The sequence below is a fragment of the Moschus berezovskii genome, chromosome 5, assembly GCF_049115385.1.
Source record: "Moschus berezovskii isolate FMDL1 chromosome 5, NW_MosBer_1.0, whole genome shotgun sequence".
Lineage (NCBI taxonomy): Eukaryota > Metazoa > Chordata > Mammalia > Artiodactyla > Moschidae > Moschus > Moschus berezovskii.
In genome coordinates, this window is record NC_142464.1 from 75,319,486 (window position 1) to 75,341,989 (window position 22,504).

Here is a 22,504-nt window from a genome sequence, read left to right on the forward strand (position 1 = left end):
CAGCAAGGAAACTACATAATAAAGAGATCTCCACAAACGGCCAGAAGAGGGAAAGGCCACCCCAAGCAAAGCATTATAAGCAAGATGAAGAAGCAGAGAAATACCCAGCAAGTAAAGGAACAAGATAAATGCCCACCAACACAAACAAAAGAGGAAGATATAGGGAATCTACATGAAAAAGAATTTCGAATTTTGGTGGTGAAAATGATTCAAAATCTTGAAAGCAAAATGGAGTTACAGATAAATAACCTGGAGAAAAGGATTGAGAAGATGGAAGAAAGGTTTAATAAGGACTTAGAGGAAATAAAAAAGAGTCAATATACAATGAATAATACAATAGATGAGATCAGAAACACTCTGGAGGGAACAAACAGTAGAATAACAGAGGCAGAAGACAGGATACGCAAGCTAGAAGATAGAATTGTAGAAATAAATGAAACAGAGAGGAAAAAAGAAAAACAAATTAAAAGAAATGAGAACAATATTAGAGACCTCTGGGACAATGTTAAACGCTCCAACATTCGAATCATAGGAATCCCAGAAGAAGAAGACAAAAAGAAAGACCATGAGAGAATACTTGAGGAGATAATAGTTGAAAACTTCCCTAAAATAGGGAAAGAAATAATCACCCAAGTCCAAGAAACCCAGAGAGTCCCCAACAGGATAAACCCAAGGCGAAATACTCCTAGACACATATTAATCAAATTAACAAAGATCAAACACAAAGAACAAATATTAAAAGCAGCAAGGGAAAAACAGCAAATAACACACAAGGGGATTCCCATAAGGATAACAGCTGATCTTTCAACAGAAACTCTTCAGGCCAGGAGGGAATGGCAAGACATACTTAAAGTGATGAAAGAAAATAACCTACAACCCAGACTACTGTACCCAGCAAGGATCTCATTCAAATATGAAGGAGAAATCAAAAGCTTTACAGACAAGCAAAAGCTGAGAGAATTCAGCATTACCAAACCAGCTCTCCAACAAATGCTAAAGGATCTTTTCTAGACAGGAAACACAGAAAGGGTGTATAAACTCGAACCCAAAGCAATAAAGAAAATGGCTACGGGATCGTACTTATCAATAATTACCTTAAACGTAAATGGGTTGAATGCCCCAACCAAAAGACAAAGGCTGGCTGAATGGATACAAAAACAAGACCCCCATATATGTTGTCTGCAAGAGACCCACCTCAAAACGAGGGACACATACAGGCTGAAAGTGAAGGGCTGGAAAAAGATATTCCATGCAAATAGAGACCAAAAGAAAGCAGGAGTAGCAATACTCATATCAGATAAAATAGACTTTAAAACAAAGGCTGTGAAAAGAGACAAAGAAGGAAGCTACATAATGATCAAAGGATCAATCCAAGATGAAGATATAACAATTATAAATATTTATGCACCCAACATAGGAGCACCGCAATATGTAAGACAATTACTAACAAGTATGAAAGGGGAAATTAACAATAATGCAATAATAGTGGGAGATTTTAATACCCCACTTACATCTATGGATAGATCAACTAAACAGAAAATTAACAAGGAAACACAATCTTTAAATGATACAATAGACCAGTTAGACCTAGTAGATATCTATAGGACATTTCACCCCAAAACAATGAATTTCACCTTTTTCTCAAGTGCACATGGAACCTTTTCCAGGATAGATCACATCCTGGGCCATAAATCTAGCCTTGGTAAATTCAAAAAAGTTGAAATCATTCCATGCATCTTTTCTGACCACAATGCAGTAAAATTAGATCTCAATTATGGGAGAAAAACTATTAAACATGCCAACATATGGAGGCTGAACAACACGCTGCTGAACAACGAACAAATCATAGAAGAAATCAAAAGAGAAATCAAAATATGCATAGAAATGAATGAAAATGAAAACACAACAACCCAAAACCTCTGGGACACTGTAAAAGCAGTGCTAAGGGGGAAGTTCATAGCAATACAGGCACACCTCAAGAAACAAGAAAAAAGTCAACTAAATAACCTAACTCTACATCTAAAGCAACTAGAAAAGGAAGAAATGAAGAACCCCAGGGTCAGTAGAAGGAAAGAAATCGTAAAAATTAGGGCAGAGATAAATGCAAAAGAAACAAAAGAGACTATAGCAAAAATCAACAAAGCCAAAAGCTGGTTCTTTGAGAAGGTAAATAAAATTGACAAACCACTAGCCAGACTTATCAAGAAACAAAGGGAGAAGAACCAAATCAATAAAATTAGAAATGAAAATGGAGAGATCACAACTGACAACACAGAAATACAAAGGATTATTAGAGAATACTATCAGGAATTATATGGCAATAAAATGAATAACCTGGAAGAAATGGACAAATTCCTAGAAAAATACAACTTTCCAAAACTGAACCAGGAAGAAATAGAAAATCTGAACAGACCCATCACAAGCACGGAAATTGAAACTGTAATCAAAAATCTCCCAGCAAACAAAAGCCCAGGTCCAGACGGCTTCACAGCTGAATTCTACCAAAAATTTAGAGAAGAGCTAACACCTATTCTACTCAAACTCTTCCAGAAAATTGCTGAGGAAGGGAAACTTCCAAACTCATTCTATGAGGCCACCATCACCCTAATCCCAAAACCTGGTAAAGACCCCACAAAAAAAGAAAACTACAGGCCAATATCACTGATGAACATAGATGCAAAAATCCTTAACAAAATTCTAGCAATCAGAATCCAACAACACATTAAGAAGATCATACATCATGACCAAGTGGGCTTTATCCCAGGAATGCAAGGATTCTTCAATATCCGCAAATCAGTCAACGTAATACACCACATTAACAAACTGAAAAATAAAAATCATATGATTATCTCAATAGATGCAGAGAAAGCCTTCGACAAAATTCAACATCCATTTATGATAAAAACCCTCCAGAAAGTGGGAATAGAAGGGACATACCTCAACATAATAAAAGCTATATATGACAATCCCACAGCAAACATTATCCTCAATGGTGAAAAACTGAAAGCATTTCCCCTAAAGTCAGGAACAAGACAAGGGTGCCCACTCTCACCACTACTATTCAACATAGTTCTGGAAGTTTTGGCTACAGCAATCAGAGCAGAAAAAGACATAAAAGGAATACAAATTGGAAAAGAAGAAGTAAAACTTTCACTGTTCGCTGATGACATGATCCTCTACACAGAAAACCCTAGAGACTCTACCAGAAAACTACTAGAGCTAATCAATGATTATAGTAAAGTTGCAGGATATAAAATCAACACGCAGAAATCCCTTGCATTCCTATACACTAATAATGAGAAAATAGAAAGAGAAATTAAGGAAACTATTCCATTCACTGTTGCAACGAAAAGAATTAAATACTTAGGAATATATCTACCTAAGGAAACAAAAGACTTGTACATAGAAAACTATAAAACACTACTGAAAGCAATCAAAGAGGACACTAATAGATGGAGAAATATACCATGTTCATGGATTGGAAGAATAAATATTGTAAAAATGAGTATACTACCCAAAATAATTTATACATTCAATGCAATCCCTATCAAGCTACCAACGATATTTTTCACAGAACTAGAACAAATAATCTCACAATTTGTATGGAAATACAAAAAACCTCGAATAGCCAAAGCAATCTTGAGGAAGAAAAATGGAACTGGGGGAATTAACCTGCCGGACTTCAGGCTCTACTACAAAGCCACAGTCATCAAGACAGTATGGTACTGGCATAAAGACAGAAATATAGATCAATGGAACTAAATAGAAAGCCCAGAGATAAATCCACGCATCTATGGACACCTCATCTTTGACAAAGGAGGCAAGAATATAAAATGGAGAAAAGACAGTCTCTTTAACAAGTGGTGCTGGGAAAACTGGTCAGCCACTTGTAAAAGAATGAAACTAGAACACTTCCTAACACCATACACCAAAATAAACTCAAAATGGATTAGAGAGCTAAATGTAAGACCAGAAACTATAAAACTCCTAGAGGAGAACGTAGGCAAAACACTCTCCGACATAAATCACAGCAGGATCCTCCATGACCCACCTCCCAGAATATTGGAAATAAAAGCAAAAATAAACAAATGGGACCTAATTAAAATAAAAAGCTTCTGCACAGCAAAGGAAACTATAAGCAAGGTGAAAAGACAGCCTTCAGAATGGGAGAAAATAATAGCAAATGAAGCAACTGATAAAGGATTAATCTCCAAATTATACAAGCAGCTCCTGCAGCTCAATTCCAGAAAAATAAATGACCCAATCAAAAAATGGGCCAAAGAACTAAACAGACATTTCTCCAAAGAAGACATAAAGATGGCTAACAAACACATGAAAAAATGCTCAACATCCCTCATAATCAGAGAGATGCAAATCAAAACCACAATGAGATACCATTTCACACCAGTCAGAATGGCTGCTATCCAAAAGTCTACATGCAATAAATGCTGGAGAGGATGTGGAGAGAAAGGAACCCTTTTACACTGTTGGTGGGAATGCAAACTAGTACAGCCACTATGTAGAACAGTGTGGAGATTCCTCAAAAAATTGGAAATAGAACTGCCATATGATCCAGCAATCGCACTCCTGGGCATACACACCGAGGAAACCAGAATTGAAAGAGACACGTGTACTCCAATGTTCATTGCAGCACTGTTTATAATAGCCAGGACATGGAAGCAACCTAGATGTCCATCTGCAGACGAATGGATAAGAAAGCTTTGGTACATATACACAATGGAGTATTATTCAGCCATTAAAAAGAATACATTTGAATCAGTTCTAATGAGGTGGATGAAACTGGAGCCTATTATACAGAGTGAAGTAAGCCAGAAAGAAAAACACCAATACAGTATACTAACACATATATATGGAATTTAGAAAGATGCAAATGATAACCCTGTATACGAGACAGCAAAAGAGACACAGATCTATAGAACAGTCTTTGGGACTCTATGGGAGAGGGTGAGGGTGGGATGATTTGGGAGAATGTCATTGAAACACGTATGTTGTCATATGTGAAATGAATCACTAGTTCAGGGTCAATGCATGTTATAGGATGCTCGGGGCTGGCATGCGGGGATGACCCAGAGGGAGGATAAAGGGAGGAGGGAGGTGGGAGGGGGGTTCAGAAGGGGGAACTTATGTAAACCCGGGGCAAATTCATATCAATGTATGGCAAAACCAACCAATATAATATTGTAAAATAAAAAAAAATAATAAAGCAAAAAAAAAAAGTAAATAGTACCACTCATGAGGGCACTTCATATCAGTCCAGACATTTAAATCCATTACTGATATCAACGATTTAAACTTTTTGTACAGTAGTTCTGACCACCTCAGTTCTCCTAAAGCTGGGTGGTCAAATCAGGGAATCCAAATAGAATAATCTCACTAGCAAATGAGGTTGAAGCTATTTTATTCCCTTATTATTTTCGAAATTCTATTCCCTTTGCCAGTTCTCCTTTGTCTTTAGTATCCATTTTACATTTCTTGTTTATTTTAAATGCCTTTGCTTCATACCTCCTTGCCTTTTTGCCCCTGCTCAGTGATCTACAGTAAAATAGCGAATCTCAGAGTCTCTGTTTACTTAGCTATAAAAAGGGGAACAATATACCTGCCCTATCCCACTCAGCAGGCTGTTATGACTGCACAGAATTCAGAGATGCGTTCACAACCGTAAAATCACTATGTGTGTATATTAGTCACTCAGTCATGTCCAACTCATTGTGACCGCATGGACTGTAGCCCACCAGGCTCCTCTATCCAGGCAAGACTACTGAAGTGGGTAGCCATTCCCTTCTGCAGTGGATCTTCCCGTCTCAGAGTTCAAACTTGGGTCTCCCACATTGCAGATTTTTTACCATCCGAGCTACCAGGGAAGTCCTATACAGGTATGCAATATCAGTAATACAGCATCGTTTAGGATTCAATAGGAATATCACTTCTTATTTTCCCCAATCATCATTTCATCACCATCAACACAAAATATTATACAGACACACAAAGATTATACTGTTGAGAATGATACATGGGATGATTTGGGAGAATGGCATTGAAACACGTATGTTGTCATATGTGAAACGAATCACTAGTTCAGGGTCAATGCATGTTATAGGATGCTCGAGGCTGGCATGCGGGGATGACCCAGAGGGAGGATAAAGGGAGGAGGGAGGTGGGAGGAGGGTTCAGGAGGGGGAACTTATGTAAACCCGGGGCGAATTCATGTCAATGTATGGCAAAACCAACCAATATAATATTGTAAAATAATTTGCCTCCAATAAAAAATAAATTAATTACCAAAAAAAAAAGTAAAAAACAAAGTAGACAAAGCCAAAATCTTCCTTCTAAAAGACTACAGTCTTAAATTTCTTTAACAAGTTGAAGTTTTAGGAAGTCTTTTCCTGACTCCAGGGAGCTAACTCACTCTAGTCTCTGGAATCAAGGAACTAGAGGTAATATTTGAGGGGGAAAAGTCAGTAAGATTTTATTATATTTTAAAATACGTATATCAAATACTTGATGCAAATCATGAACTTTATTAGTTTCTTCTTTCCATGTCAACTCACTATGAATGTTACATTATACTTTTAGAAAGCAATATTGACCCTATGACCTGGGTATATTAGTTTCATGCAATGAAATAGGTCTCCTTAAACTGGTTACTGACTTTCATTCCGGTAGTGGCTGCCGTGGGGATTAGTATTACAAGAACAGATTTAGGATGGACATGACAGATGCTGAGAGAAGGAAGGAAAGAAGGTGGCATGTAGCAGAATGAGGGACATTTGACAGTAAACAGTGGGTGAATCAATGAGATTTTAATATTTCCATCTACCTTTCTTTCTCCTTTGTGCATTATTTTTTAAAACACAGTTTTCAACCCAACACTCACAGAGCATCCTATTTTATGATTCACTCATGAACTATGTAAGGAGCCTGCAGCTTTGTTTTTTAAATTGTCTGCTGTTTTCGCCCTGTGGTTTATTGCATCACTGCCGTCATTCTGGGATACTAATAAGAGAATGGCATCTGTCATCTGTCTTCAGCAGGAAACTTAACAAGTGCCTTCAGCTGAGCTGTGTTTTTCTGTTTCATAGGAATCACCACAGTGCTGACAATGACCACCATCAGCACTCACCTCAGGGAGACCCTGCCAAAGATTCCTTATGTCAAAGCGATTGACATTTACCTGATGGGTTGCTTCGTGTTTGTGTTCCTGGCTCTGCTGGAATATGCCTTTGTAAATTACATCTTTTTTGGAAAAGGCCCTCAGAAGAAAGGAGCTGGCAAACAAGACCAGAGCGCTAATGAGAAGAACAAACTGGAGATGAATAAAGTCCAGGTAATCTATTAAATAGGGCTTCCCTGGTAGCTCAGCTGGTAAAGAGCACACCTTTCATGCAGGAGACCCTGGTTCGATTCCTGGGTAGGGATAATGGATCCTCCCCGATGGCTCAGGTGGTAAAGAATCATCCTGCAATGCGGGAGACCTGGGCTCGATCCCTGGGTTGGGAAGATCCCCTGGAGGAGGGCATGGCAACCCACACCAGCATTCTTACCTGGAGAATCCCCATGGACAGAGGAGCCTGGCAGGCTACAGTCCACGGAGTCGCAAAAAGTCAGACACGACTGAGTGACTAAGCACAGCACAATCTATTAAATATTCCTAACAATCTTCTTCTGCAAGTTAGCATCAGTATGGTACTCAGAGCTCCCACAAGAGAATAAAATATCATAAAATACTAGTTTATCTTTAATAAGGCTCAAACTACCCTTCATGTTGCATAACTGGAAACTGAGAATCAGAGATGTTAGATGGAATTTTACATAGATAAATAACATACATGGGCCTGCAACTCAACTGCAAGTCCATGATTCCTTATTCTAAACTATATAGTTGTGAGACTATATGCAAAATAATTCCAGATCTACTTTATAAATAAATGAGAGCACTAAAGAAGTAAGAACAGACTCTTACTCCTAAGTGGTAACGAGACACTACAGCACAGCAGTTACAACCACAGAATGTAATCAAATTGCTTGAGGTTAATTCCCAGCTCTGCCACTTACTGGCTTTAGAACTCCAGGCAAATCAACCTATGCTACTCCTTATCTAACTCCTGTTCTCGATGTTATCAACCAGAAAATGATGACTATAGTATACCTATCTCTCAGTTACCATAGGACTAAATGAGTTTGGTATTTTTTTCAATGTCTAGTATTTGACAGTTTATATTCTAGTATTTTTAAGGTCTAATCTAGTACACAGTAAATACTCAATAAGTATTAAAGCTCCAATACTTTGGCCACCTGATGCAAAGGTCTGACTCATTGGAAAAGGTCTTAAAATGATTTGGGTCTTAAAAAGGTCTTAAAAAGCTGAGAAAGATTGAGGGCAGGAGGAGAAGGCAGGGAGAGAGGATGAGATGGTTGGATAGCATCACCAACTCAACGGACAAGAGTTTGAGCAAATTCTAGGAGATAGTGAATGACAGGGAAGCCTGGCATGCTGAAGTCCATGGGGCTGCAAACAGTCTGATACTAATGAGCAACTGAACAGCAACAATTATTATATTCAAAACACTGTCAATATTTGTCCTTTGCTTTTCACTGGTAGATCCTATGACCTGTGCTCTCACTGTGTAATTAAAATGAAAATAATGCTTTGTTTATTCCTTTGAAAAATCCCTAGTCCCTAGTCCCTACTTTCATGCCACTTATCACTAAAACCATTTGACAATTATGTGCATTGAAATACTGGATCCATGACAAATTGTTTTGAAGATGGCACACAGGGTGACAACTCAATATTCATTCACGGTTCTGAGCATTGAGGATACTGCTGTTAATGAAAGGAGTTTCCTTGCCCTCCTGGAGTTTAGACACTAACATGAGAAGACAGGCAGCAAGCAAACAACCAACTATTGAGAGAATAATTTCAGGTAAAAGGAAGTGCTACAAAGAAAGTGGGCTTCCCCTGTGGCTCAGCTGGTAAAGAATCTCCCTGCAATGCAGGAGACCTGGGTTTGATCCCTGGGTTGGGAAGATCCCCCGGAGAAGGGAAAGTCTACCCACTCTAGTATTCTGGCCTGGAGAATTCCATGGACTGTATGGGGGTCACCAAGAGTCAGACACAACTGAATGACTCACTTTCACAAAGAAAGTAAAACAGAGTAATAGGCAAGAGAATGTCAGGGGAACATTCTCTTGAACAGGAGAATGTTAAAGGGAGCAGGAAATACTGATCAGGAGGTCAGGAAAACCTCTCTGAGGAATTACCATTGGATCTGACAGCTCGGTGATGAAAGTGGCAACCTTGCCATGTCCGTTCTAGGCAAAGAATTGCATGATATGCACAAGTACTGAAAGGAGATTGACGCAGCAAGAGCATAGCCAGTGGGGGAGAAATAAAGTAATGTGTGCTGTGGCGGAAGAGTCAGGCAGGAGTCAAATTGCCAATCTTCAAGGTGCATCTTCGTGCTCTTTAGTAGGATATCAAAATTTGACACACAATGTCAAGTAACTAGAAAATTATAAATGAAGAAAACTTAGAGATTCAGCCAAATGGTCAAAATTCAAAGCAACACACTCAAATAAAATTTTACTCCTGTGTAAAGCACTATGTTCAGTCCTACAGGGAAAGGGGTTGTCATGATCCTTGCCCTCAAGAACCTTCTGATCTGGCTGGAAAGAAAACTATGATTGAATTATAAAATAAGACAGGAAAGCATTTATCTTGGATATATCTGAAAGGAAAAGCTTCCTATTATCTGATTGTAACCAGACCAGCTTTAGAAATATCTTAGCAGTGGTTTTCAAGGCCACCTCTTTTCTTTTCCCATTCCCATCTCAGTTACTTCTAATCTACTGGTTGGTCCTCTGCAGAGCTTGAAATGTGTGTGAACTGATTTATCATGAGTAAAAACCCTACATAGATAAAATGGTAGAGATTCCTCAGTAGGAAAGTTCAGAAGATATGAACTGGATGAACATTCAAAGGTACATAGCATTTGGAGTATTAAAAAGAAGAAAACAAGGTCTTTCAATTGGCTAGAAAAGCAACATTCTCCAGAGAGAGTAACTAAATGGATAAGTCAAGCAACCTAAAGTCAGATTATTCAGATAAAAGAAAAATATTGTAAAACAGACTTTAACCACACTCTTCCTTGATTCTATCCCAGGATATTAAAGAATTTTCTAAGGTGCTAAGGCTTCCCAGGTGGCCCAGGGGTAAAGAATCTGCCTGTCAAGTAGGAGATATGGATTCAGTCCCTGGGTTGGGAAAATGTCCTGGAGATGGACATGGCAACCCATTACAGTATTCTTGGCTGAGAAATCGCATGGACAGAGGAGCCTGGCAGGCTACAAGCCATATGGTTCAAAAGAACCACAACATAGCGACTAAACAACAAACGGACAAATAAAGGCTGGCAGAAAGGCTCATATGCCATACCAAATCTAGAGGTATAACATATATTGCTCTAAAGGGGACTTACTGACTAGATAATAAATAAGTAAAATGTTCCCATCTAACTGATCTTTATCCCATAAGCAGGTGTTTTGAGCAGCACTGGGCTTAAACAAAGTAAGGTTTCATTGGATCTCAAATCAACGAATGTTTATCTGATTTTTAAATTGACTTTTAAAATTTGACTTCCAAGAGAAATTACAGAAAAATCCCTCAGTTGTCAGAAGACAAAACAAGTAAAGAAAATAAAGATGTATTTTTATCCATGGAAAGCTAGACTTGGAATGCCATAGATGCTTTTCATAGAAACATAAGTAAACATATTTATGCCAAAATTCAAAAACAGATCATGTTAAGTAAGACATGGCAGAGTTGTTTAAATCAAATTGATCCTTTGACAGATTAAAAATCATAAATCCTGAGAAAAAAAAAATTTTTTTAATCTGCTTGAAGACATGAGAGAGTAACTGAAAACAAGCAAAAACTAGGAGAGAGTCAAACCCCAATTAAGGGAATCTCACTGTGTAAATGAGTGTTTATACAGCTTCCTCCCTGAGGGCTACTATCCAGTCTGGAAGATGCAGGGCAAGGAAATATCAGGAAAAAAACTGCAGTTTTGTTGATCTGATAAATTGGAGCATGGTGTTTGATGCTTCCAGAGTTCCTAGAAATTTTAGGAGGAAGTGAAGCCACAAGAGAAACTCAAAATCTAAGTATAAACTTCCCATGAATCCTTGGTTGATCCTTGAATTACAAATATAGGTAAAATGCCAAGAATGCCAGAGAGAAAAAAAGCAGCTGAAAGGCTAGGAGAGGGGGAGAGATGAACAGAGATTTCAGCTGTTATCTGCCGTATGGAAGTCAGGTTGGAGTCTGAATCCAGCCATTTAGGGCAGGTGGGTAAATACATTAAGCTTTCCATTAAAACCCCTAAAAAGATAATACCTTAGAAGTAAAGACTAAGTCACAAGAATAAGAAATTCCCCTTGAGTTAAGGGGAAAACTAAAATAGACTCAGGCTAACAACACATAAAACCAAGTCTACACATTCTAGGGGATCTGTTAGTAATTTAACTTAATTTCAAAACAAAACTCAGGATTTGTCAGGGAAGATAACAAAATCCAGTCTCTATGGTATATCACCAACATGTCTAGTTTAATAATAAAAGATTTCTGGACGTGAGAAGAAATAGGAAAAAAAATGCCCATAGTCAAGAAAAAACCTTAGTCAATAAAACAAACCTGCAAAAATCTCAGATGTTGGGTTAAAAAATAATGGTTATAATTAATAATAATTATTATAATTAATATATTTAGAAGTTCATAGGAAATAGCCAAAATATCCTATAAAAGGTAAATGGTTGGGTTTCCCAGGTGGCACTAGTGGTAAAGAACCCACCTGCCAATGCAGGAGACACAAGAGACGTGTGTTCGATCCCTGGGTCAGGAAGATCCCCTGCAGGAGGACATGGCAACCCACTCTAGTATTCTTGCCTAGAGAATTCCAAGGACACAGGTGCCTGGTGGGCTACAGTCCATAGGGTCGCAAAGAGTTGGACACTGAAGCAACTTAGCACGCATACAGGTGAATGGTTAAACAAACTATTATATATTCACACTGTGAAGTAATAGCCCAATAAAAAGTAATGAATCATTGATATAGGCAACAACTTGACTGGATCTCAAGGGCATTATGCCAAGTGAAAAAAGCCAATCTTAAAAGATTACATATGTATGATTGTATTTATATAATACTTCTGAACAACATTATAGAGATGAAGAACAGATTAGTGGTTTCCAGAACTTAGTGACAGTGGTGGGAAGGGGTCAATGGATGTGACTGATTATAAAGTGGGAGCAGGAGGGAAACCTTTGCAGTGGTAGAAGACTTTTGTATCTTGGTTGCAGTCATGGTTACATGAAACTAATGTGTAGTAAAATTACATTGAACTATGATTGGAAAAACAGTGGAAACAGTGTCAGACTCTATTTTTTTGGGCTCCAAAATCACTGCAGATGCTGATTGCAGCCAGGAAATTAAAAGACGCTTACTCCTTGGAAAGAAAGTTATGACCAACCTTGATAGAATAGTAAAAAGCAGAGACATTACTTTGCCAACAAAGGTCCATCTAGTCAAGGCTATGGTTTTTCCCGTGGTCATGTATAGATGTGAGAGTTGGACTGTGAAGAAAGCTGATCACCGAAGAATTGATGCTTTTCAATTGTGGTGCTGGAGAGGACTCTTGAGAGTCCCTTGGACTGCAAGGAGATCCAACCAGTCCATTCTAAAGGAGATCAATCCTGGGTGTTCATTGGAAGGAATGATGCTAAAGCAGAAACTCCAATACTTTGGCCATCTCATGCAATGAGTTGACTGGAAAAGACTCTGATGCTGGGAAGGATTGAGGGTGGGAGGAGAAGGGAACGACAGAGAATGAGATGGCTGGATGGCATCACCGACTCTATGGACATGAGTTTGAGTGAACTCCGGGAGTTGGTGATGGACAGGGAGGCCTGGCGTGCTGTGATTCATGGGGTCGCGGAGAGTCAGACATGACTTAGCGACTGAACTGAACTGAACTGAACTGATACATCCTTTATATTAATATCAGTTTCCTGGTTTTTATATTATACAACAGTTAAGTAAGATGTACTCAGTGGGAAAAACTGGGTGAAGAATACATGGGATCTCTCTGTGCTATCTTTGCAACTTTCCAGAGATCTACATAATTTCAAAATTAAAAGTTTGAAATAAGGGCCATAAGAAAAGTTTAACATAATACATTAAGAGATGAAAAGTATTAATTTCTCAGACTCTTTTGTGACCCCATGGACTGTAGCCCAACAGGCTTCCCGTCCACGGAATTTTCAAGGCAAGAATACTGGAGCAGGTTGCCATGCCCTTCTCCAAGGGATCTTCCCAACCCAAGGATCGAACCCAGCTCTCCTGCATTGTAGGCAGATTCTTTACTGTCTGAACCAAATAAAGAGATGGGAAGTATCCAAGTAGGAATTACTTTATATCGGTACCCTTGTGATTTGTTCTCATGACATTCTGTGCTTTTCCACCTTAAGACTTACCATAATATTGAGTATGTGTATAATTAATTCATTTGTGTAATTATGTTTATAACCTCTGTCTCTTTATTAGACCCCAAGCTTTCCCAGGATAGACACCAGGGTCCAGTCTACTATGCTTATTGTTCTTTCCTCAGTGACTAGAATTGAGAAAATACCAAATAAGCACTTTTTGAATAAATGACTGCCAGAGAAGCCTTTTCCAGTCAAGATGAGTTCTTCGTTACCACACAGGGTACTGAGTGTTATATCACAATGTTTTATAAAGTTCCTATGTATTTATAATAAGCAAGAAAAAGACATTATCTATGGTTCATTTTAGCTTCTACTCCAGATTTATTTACTGTTTCTATCAGTTTGATTTTTAACATTTCTTCAAGTGTACTTTCTATCAACCTCTGCTATTCTTTCTGAATCACAGTGATATAACATCAGAAAAATAGAATCTTCAAAGGAGTGTTATGGATAAGATTTTATAAACTTCTTCAGATTTAAGTGGAATAATAATAGGCCAGTACTATCTCAAAGAAACTATAGGCATCCCTGTGGCTACTTGGGTTTTCCAGTTCCTGACTTCCTTGTCCTCTTCTAAAATGGGCACAGGCAGACAATGTGTCAGTAACAAAGCAAGTGTATCACTTCATCTGTTCAGTGCATCATCTCCAGCAGTGATGTTAATAATACAAGCTGTATAGTATTTTAAAATGTTACCCCCTGGTTAAATTTAAAAAATAGAATATATTAGATTTTTCCTTTAATATAGTGGTTGGGTAATCTCCCCCTTTCCTTTTAGATGCTTATAAACAGTTGCATTCGAATGAAATATATATTCTAGTCCCAGACAATTTTTATATAAGGGATCCCTAATAATGGCCTTGGTACCCTAGAGCATTGACAGGCATAGATCATTTATCACACATTACTGTCAGAGTCAAGGCTGGGCAGTACTGTCAAGGAGTATCTGTACTGAAGCTTCAGAAGTACTTGCTTTATCTTGATTTATATCTCTACCACTGAACTGAAGCATCTTTTCATATGAGTACAGATGCTCAATCCAGACATTAGGAGAGTTTCAACCTGTTAGGTGATAAGGACTGCAGATTCATAATCCCCTCAGGCATCATTTGAAATAAGAGATGGTATTTAGAGTTTTGAAGGATAGATTTCTCAGTACAAAGAAGTTGTAAGTAAACTACTTCAGAGCCACTTTTACACTAACTTGGAACAAATACGGTTATATTGCTAGCCACAATGCCCATTTGCAAATAGATCCACCCAAGATGGAATGATTGCATGGGTGGTCTTTGATCAAAAACTGATTCAGAATGATTCTAAGTCACGGAGGACACTGGTGGAATCTGCCAATGAGTCATGCCCAGTGTGGAACCCTAGTCAAGAAAGAATTTTTCCCTTCACAGCCAGATGTTGATACTGTAATCTGGTTTCTTTCCTCCCATTCCTATTCTCTACAGTTAATCATCTACACTTTCAGACCACTTTCTAAACGTAAATAAGCTTGTATTATGATTTATTCCAGAATATAAATGCATGTGAAAACAGGCTTCATAAAGGTGAACAGCTCTCCTTGGACCAGCTTGATATGCATATATTAGCCTTTGAGCCAGGGCCCCACCCCACATCACTGCCTTGCCCTCAGCCTTCAATGAAAATTTAACTCTTCCAACTTAGCAGCTTGGATTCTAGAGAAATCCAGACAAGGCTTTTGATTTCTGATAGTTCGTATTAACATTTCACAAACTTCTTTAGCCCTCAGACCACTGCCCAAATCTGGCGTGGTCCATATTTTGTTCTCGAGTCTTGACTTGACATACCTAATCACCAGAGCATCAGCAGCTTAACAGTCTGATTTTCTCCAGAAATCTCAAAATCCCTCTCTCACACACACCTTCTTTCTGGCATCTAGCCTCCAATTTCTTCTATGCTCAAACAGCTAGGATTCTTCTGTGAATGAAAAAGAAATCTAACTTACTGGCTTAAGAAAATCTAACTGGCTAAAAAAGAAAAAAAGAGGTCAGAGGACTTTGGGGGCCCACACAACTGGAAGGTCCAGCAAAGGTTTTCATTTTACACATGGCTAAGTCCAGATGTTTAAACGATGTCATCAGAGAGCATATCTCTTCATATCTTAATATTTCTTTCCTTTATGTTAGTTTTATTTTAGTGGATCCTTCTTTCATGGTGTCCCCAAAGTTTATAGTATCAAAGATATTCAACCTCAGTGCAAAAGTACTTTCTTATACCAAATAGTTCCAACCGAAAAAAAAGTCCCAGGATTAAATCTTTTGGGACCAACTTGAGTCACATTCTCATGCAGAAATTGATCCCTCTGACCAGGAAGATAGAAAACTAAATACCCAGGTCTAGGTCACAGGTCTGTCCCCAGAGCCCAGAAGATGCAGTCAAGCCCTCCTCAGTCACATGCAACAAGTGAATGTCCAGGCATTCACATAGTGTTGTTAGAGGAAGGTGGAAAGGACTCAGACAGGTCAAACCTACAGGCATCCAGCAGACCCATCCAGACCCTTTGCTTAAAGAAAATATCCAGACTCCTCAACATGGAGTCCAAGGCCCACTGTGATCTCCTTCTGCTTTCCTCCTCTGCCAGACTTCTCTTTCCTCTCCTTTTCACCAACACACTCTTTGCTCCAGAAGTACAGCTCACAGTTTTTCCTAAATGCCATGTTTTCATTCGGAATCTCTTCGTGACTTGCTCCTTAGTGAACTCCTGGCTGATGTTTTTCCTCATTCCTCAGGCTCAGTTGGTTCTCCTCTGCTATCTTTCCACTGCACTTTATGCTTACCTATTTTTTAAAACAAATATGTTTTAAAACATATGTTTTATGCAATGACTTTATACTATATGAATACTCTGTGCATTGAGGATATAGTCAGAAATGAATAAAACAGAAGCCTACATTTGGATGAGGGAGATAGATAATCTCACACATACAACTATGTCACCCATCAACAATGAACATTACACACACATAAAAAAACACACATAATGCCAGGTAATAATAAATGCATAAAGAAAAAAAAGTAGGCCTTGGTGCAGATACTATGTCTTCTATCTTTGATATTCCAGTACTTGTCACAGAACCTGCACAAAACAGGCATTTAAATGACTTTTAAAATAATAAGTAAACTAATAAATTTATTTTAAAACCAAATAGGTGTGACCTTAGAATTCATGTGTAATTATTAACTTTTTTCCTGTTATAGTCCAATGACTATAAAAACAAAAATTAACCCTTTCCCAACATAAGCACTACTTGGTACTTTGTAGAATTGATATATATATATAATATTTTTTAATGAAGGACCTTTATTCTAATGAGGGACTGTTAATGGTAACAATAATGTATGGTATCAGTGGATAGTATGGACCTGTGTTGATACTTTAAGTGGCCCTAACAAATCTTTTCCCAGCAATTTCCTTCTCCTGGATTCTCCTTTTCCTTGGATTATAAATAAGAATCCAAGCTGATTGATAACTCCACACTGCCTTTCTTCCACTGTCTTCTCTGACTGGGAGGAACAAAGTAGAGAAGTAGTGGGTTGATTGCCTTAGGCAGCCTTGGCTAATGCAGTAAGAAGATTCTATCTGATGAGATGCAGTAACAAGGACTTATCCACTTAGATGTCATATCGACAAATCCCAAGATGTTCACACACATACGGACATTCTGTTCAGTTCAGTCGCTCAGTCGTGACCAACTCTCTGCGACCCCATGAATCACAGCACGCCAGGCCTCCCTGTCCATCACCAACTCCCGGAGTTCACTCAAACTCATGTCTATCAAGTCGGTAATGCCATCCAGCCATCTCATTCTCTGTTGTCCCCTTCTCCTCCCGCCCCCAATCCTTCCCAGCAGACATTACACACTCTAAATATCTCCTTTACAGCTGTGTGAGAAACAATTATTACTCTGACCAAAATCACTCAATCACTCTCTCCTATAACTGAAGAGTAAAATACTACCCTTGACATTTTTAAATGAATATCTAAAGGGGTTTCACTGAAGATGAATTAAAAAAAAATGGCCCTTATTTGCATCATTCAAAATTGAATTTGCTGGTTATAAATAATTTTATATTTAATTGTAATAAGCAATCATCTCAAATATTGGGCCTCTTTAAGCAAACAGTAAACACTGTATCTAGGTATAAAATGCTTCCATATATAAAATAGTTTCTACTTTCTTGTTTCCATCATTTTCCACTCAAAGCTCAATAAATTCCCACTAACATCAACTTAGGAAATCAATCCCCAACCTTTATATCACATATCCCTCAGGCTTGAACCATGCGTGCATGCTGCATGGCTAAATCACTTCAGTAATGTTCGACTCTTTGCGACCCTGTGGACTGTAGCCTACCAGTCTCTTCTGTCCATGGGATTCTCAGGTAAGAATACTGGAGTGGGTTTCCATGCCCTCCTCCAGGGGATCTTCCCAACCCTGGGATTAACCCATATCTCTTACGTCTCCTGCATTGGCAGATGGGTTCTTTACCACTGGTAACACCTGGGAAGCCCACTGAACCATGCATATTTGTAATTAATTCCTGACCACCTGGAAATAAAATAGCTTCTGTGGATTATCTATCTGCCAAGACTTCAATTAAAGCCAGGTACACAAGAGCTAACTAGGACCCTTGAAATGTGTGTGTGAAATGCAGATTGGGAAAGTCAGTCTAGAACAAAATGAGCTCAAACTCATAGTTTTAACAAGTTTCCCAATGGATTTGGATGCACAGTAATGTCTGAGAACCACTATTCTAGAGATTCTAGCCACTCAGGTGTCCTTAGCCACTGAACTCAGAGCTCAGAGAGTTTCTCATCCACTTACCCAGCCCTTCCTTAGGACTATCTAAGGTTCCGTTCTGAAAAAGCAAGGAGGATATACAGTAATGACCAATAGCAACAAAAAAGCAGCTGTTCTCCTGGAGCTTACATTTCAACTGAGATTACTGATAAATGTGTAAATAAATGCATGATATAATAGCAGATGATAATTATGGTGAAGAAAATGATGTAAAGCTAACCAGGTAGCAATCTAAGCAACAGCATGCCAGGAGGGAGGAACAGCAGGTGACAATGGCCTGAGGACTTAGGAGCATAAACGGCAGCCAACCAAAGGCCAACGTGGTTGGAACAGAGAGCTAAGAAGCAGAGTAGCAGGAAATGAGGACAGAGGTACCTGTAGTAGCCAAGTCATATGGTGATTTGTGGATCTGGATGAGAAAATTGGATTTTATTCATGACTTGGGAAGTTGCTAGAAGATTCAAATAGAAGACAAGTTTTGTTTCACATTTGAAAGGATCACTCCAGCTGCTATGTAGAGAAAAGACCACAGGGTTTCGGTCCTGGTAAAAAGGAAGATAAATTATGTGGCCATAGATAATGTGGAGAAGTGATCAGAATCAGGATGCATTTAAAAACAGAGCCATTACGATCTGCTCATACACTGGATGGGAGAAACAAGGGAAAGAAAGGAATCGAGGATAAAATTTATCAACTGAGTAATGTTCTGGAAAATTTCCCAATTGTTTCATTTGGTCTTGATCTTTTCCTTTCTCCATTTCCCGAATTACATAATGTTTAGATTTATGTAGGTTCATACCTAACCTTCTATTGCTTCTTGAAATGATATTTGCACTTCCGCCACTATATGATCAGAAGAAGCAAAGAGATATGCAGATCATCTCCAGCAAAGCTCCCATCACCCAGCTCCTCTCAAAGAAAAAAATGTTACAGGAATTTGAGACCAAAGGACTGGGGTTTGGCTGCTCTGGTGAGAGCTAATGGCTGACAGCAATATTATAAATGCAGTTCATTATATGAGCAGGGTCAGCGATGGAGGGTGTGGCTGTGTGGCTCTCCATGCTCTGCAGGCGAAGGCAGCCAAGCACGCTGGACAGCTTCATTCAGTTGACTGTAGGCTTCCAGTGGGCAGCCCACTCTTGTGGCCAGCATCACTTCTCTTGGCTTCCTCCCCTGTACTTCAGAACCTCTCAGTAAATGGAAATCTAATTGAATTGGTTAACAGTAAGGAAATCACTTTCTGTTTGCAAAGTAGATTGAACCAGGAGGCATTTCTTAAAGGAGGTTTTAAAATTGCCAGTGAAAACAAGATTATACTTTATTCCAACTACACTGTAATGAATTCAGTTATTGAAAATATCCTGAACAGTTCAGTTCAGTGAGTGGCAACATTTTTAACAGCCCAAGGGACTCTGGGAATTTGAGGGTCAGAAAGAAGCAGAGGGTGAATGAAATGAAAGGGGTGGGCTAAAGGTTAAACTCAAAGTAGAAAAGGAATGTGTGCATTCACTTGGGGTTTCTGTTGAGAGAAGAAACACAGCCAGCATGTCAATGTCTCCTGGGCTATAGTCCCTCCTGATTTTTGTCATCCTTTCGTATCAGTCAGGGTTTTCCAGAGAATTGGAACCAATAGAAACAGAACCAACATACTTGCAAAAAGAGATTTACTTTAAGGAACTGGCTCATGAAATTGTGGAGATTGGAAAGTCCGAAAACAGTAGGGTGTGCTGAAAACTCAAGCGGGATTTCTGTTTCAGGTTTGAGACAGAATTTCTTCTCTGAGAAACTTCCATTTTCACTCTTGAAACTTTTAAGGGATAGGATAAGGCCACCCAGATCATCAAGCTGAATCTCCTTATTTAACAGTAGCTGGCTGAAAATGTCAGTCACATTTACAAAATACATTCACAGCAACATCTAGACAAGTGCTTGACCAAATAACTGGGCACTACATACTGGTCAACCTTGATAGTATATTAAAAAGCAGAGACATTACTTTGCCAACAAAGGTCCATCTAGTCAAGGCTATGGTTTTTCCCATGGTCATGTATGGATGTGAGAGTTGGACTGTGAAGAAAGCTGATCGCCAAAGAATTGATGCTTTTGAACTGTGGTGTTGGAGAAGACTCTTGAGAGTCCCTTGGACTGCAAGGAGATCCAACCAGTCCATTCTAAAGGAGATCAATCCTGGGTGTTCATTGGAAGGACTGATGCTAAAGCTGAAACTGCAATACTTTGGCCACCTCATGCGACGAGTTGACTCACTGGAAAAGACTCTGATGCTGGGAAAGGTTGGGGGCGGGAGGAGAAGGGGATGACAGAGAATGAGATGGCTGGATGGCATCACCGACTCTGTGGACATGAGTTTGGGTGAACTCCGGGAGTTGGTGATGGACAGGGAGGCCTGGTGTGCTTTGATTCATGGGGTCGCAGAGAGTCGGACACGACTGAGCGACTGAACTGAACTGAACTGAACATACTGGTCAAGTTGACACATAAAATTAACCATCATGACCTTTTATACCCTTTACTATCATCCATTCATTCAGTAGATATTTACTGACCATACGTATAAGTGCCAAGCACTTTTCTCAAGTCTGGAGAAATAGTGAATAAGACAAAGTCCCAGGCCTCCTGGAGTGATATTCTAGTGGGACATTGGGTGGGGGGAACCAGTTGGATGAGAAGAGAGAGAATTAAGAGTTCTGCTCTAGTCAGAGATGCCTTTAAAAGTGAGAGTGAAAGTCGCTCAGTCGTATCCGACTCTTTGGGACTCCATGGACTATAGAGTCCATGGAATTCTCCAGGCCAGGATACTGGAGTGGGTAGACTTTCTGTCTCCAGGGGATCTTACCAACCCAGGGATTGAACCCAGGTCTCCTTCATTGCAGGTGGATTCTTTACCAGCTGAGCCACCAGAGAAGCCCAAGAATACTGGAGTGGGTAGCCTATCCCTTCTCCAGCAGATCTTCCTGACTCAGGAATCAAACCAGGGTCTCCTGCATTACAGGTGGATTCTTTACCAGCAGAGCTATCAGGGAAACCCTTTAAACATGCATAAGCTGCCCTATGAGGAGGGCCTGACAACCTACTCCAGGATTCTTGCCTGGAAAATCCCATGGACAGAGGAACCTGGGCTACAGTCCATGTTGTTGGACACGACTGAGCGACTATCACTTTTACTTCACAGGAGATGGGGGCCAGTCACAGTGTTTGTAAAGGAGAATACAAAATTAAGGAGCTTTATTAGTAAAGATTTTTAAATTCTAAAATGTGGGGTGTGATGCTCTATTGCTTGTGGAGGAAGTGATTCCATCATCAGTGTCTGGAATAGTGCCCAACACAAAGTAGGCACTCACAATAAACATTTATTAGATAAAGAGCACAGTAATGTTGATTTAACTATAGAGAAATGAAATCTGCTTTCAATGGGTAGCTACAGAAATGGACTCAATATTTTATATGTCAAACCACTTAAAGCTATGATTTCTAGCCAATAACAGAATTCTTAAGGGATTTGCACAAACTAATAAGTCTCATGCAATTTAAAAGTGTTAATACCTTTGTGTTTGCACTGAGGTTAACAAAATATCTTAATAAAATGTACCTTGTTTGCCATGACTTGTGCTTAATGAGCAGCATCTGTATGCTTCACTGGCTGATTCTAAATTCTAGAAACTTGTTTGCTTTAAAGGGATTTCATAATAATGTAACTTAATGATGCATACAATACAGATCAAGTGGTTCCATTTTACAAAAAAAATTTTTTAGAATGCTGTGTTTTCTGCCTGGAATATTCTCCATAATCAAAGTCTGTCAAAAATTAGAAACAAGCCGTGAGTTAACCTAGTGAAAACCTCTCATTTATGGATGAGGAAACTGAGTTAATAACAAAACCGAGATAAGAACAGTTTCCAACTTCTAGTCCTTTGTTCTGTCCTCTCCTCACCTTCCAAGATTCAATACAAGCCCCAGGTCCTCCTGAAGCCTTCTGTGAACCCCAGTGATTTCTCACTTTTATGGACCCCTAAGAATTGATGCTTTTGAACTGTGGTGCTGGAGAAGACTCTTGAGAGTCCCTTGGACTGCAAGGAGATCCAACCAGTCC

The 22,504-nt window shown here is 39.1% G+C and overlaps 1 protein-coding gene across 1 annotated transcript in view; it reads left to right on the forward strand.

Annotated features, from left to right (window-relative positions):
• GABRB1 (gamma-aminobutyric acid type A receptor subunit beta1) overlaps positions 1 to 22,504 on the forward strand; it is a 499,524-nt gene that overhangs the window by 468,664 nt on the left and 8,356 nt on the right. The window contains exon 8 of the mRNA XM_055434502.2: positions 7,101 to 7,345. Coding sequence (XP_055290477.1) covers positions 7,101 to 7,345 — 245 coding nt within the window. The remainder of the gene's footprint in view (positions 1 to 7,100; positions 7,346 to 22,504) is intronic.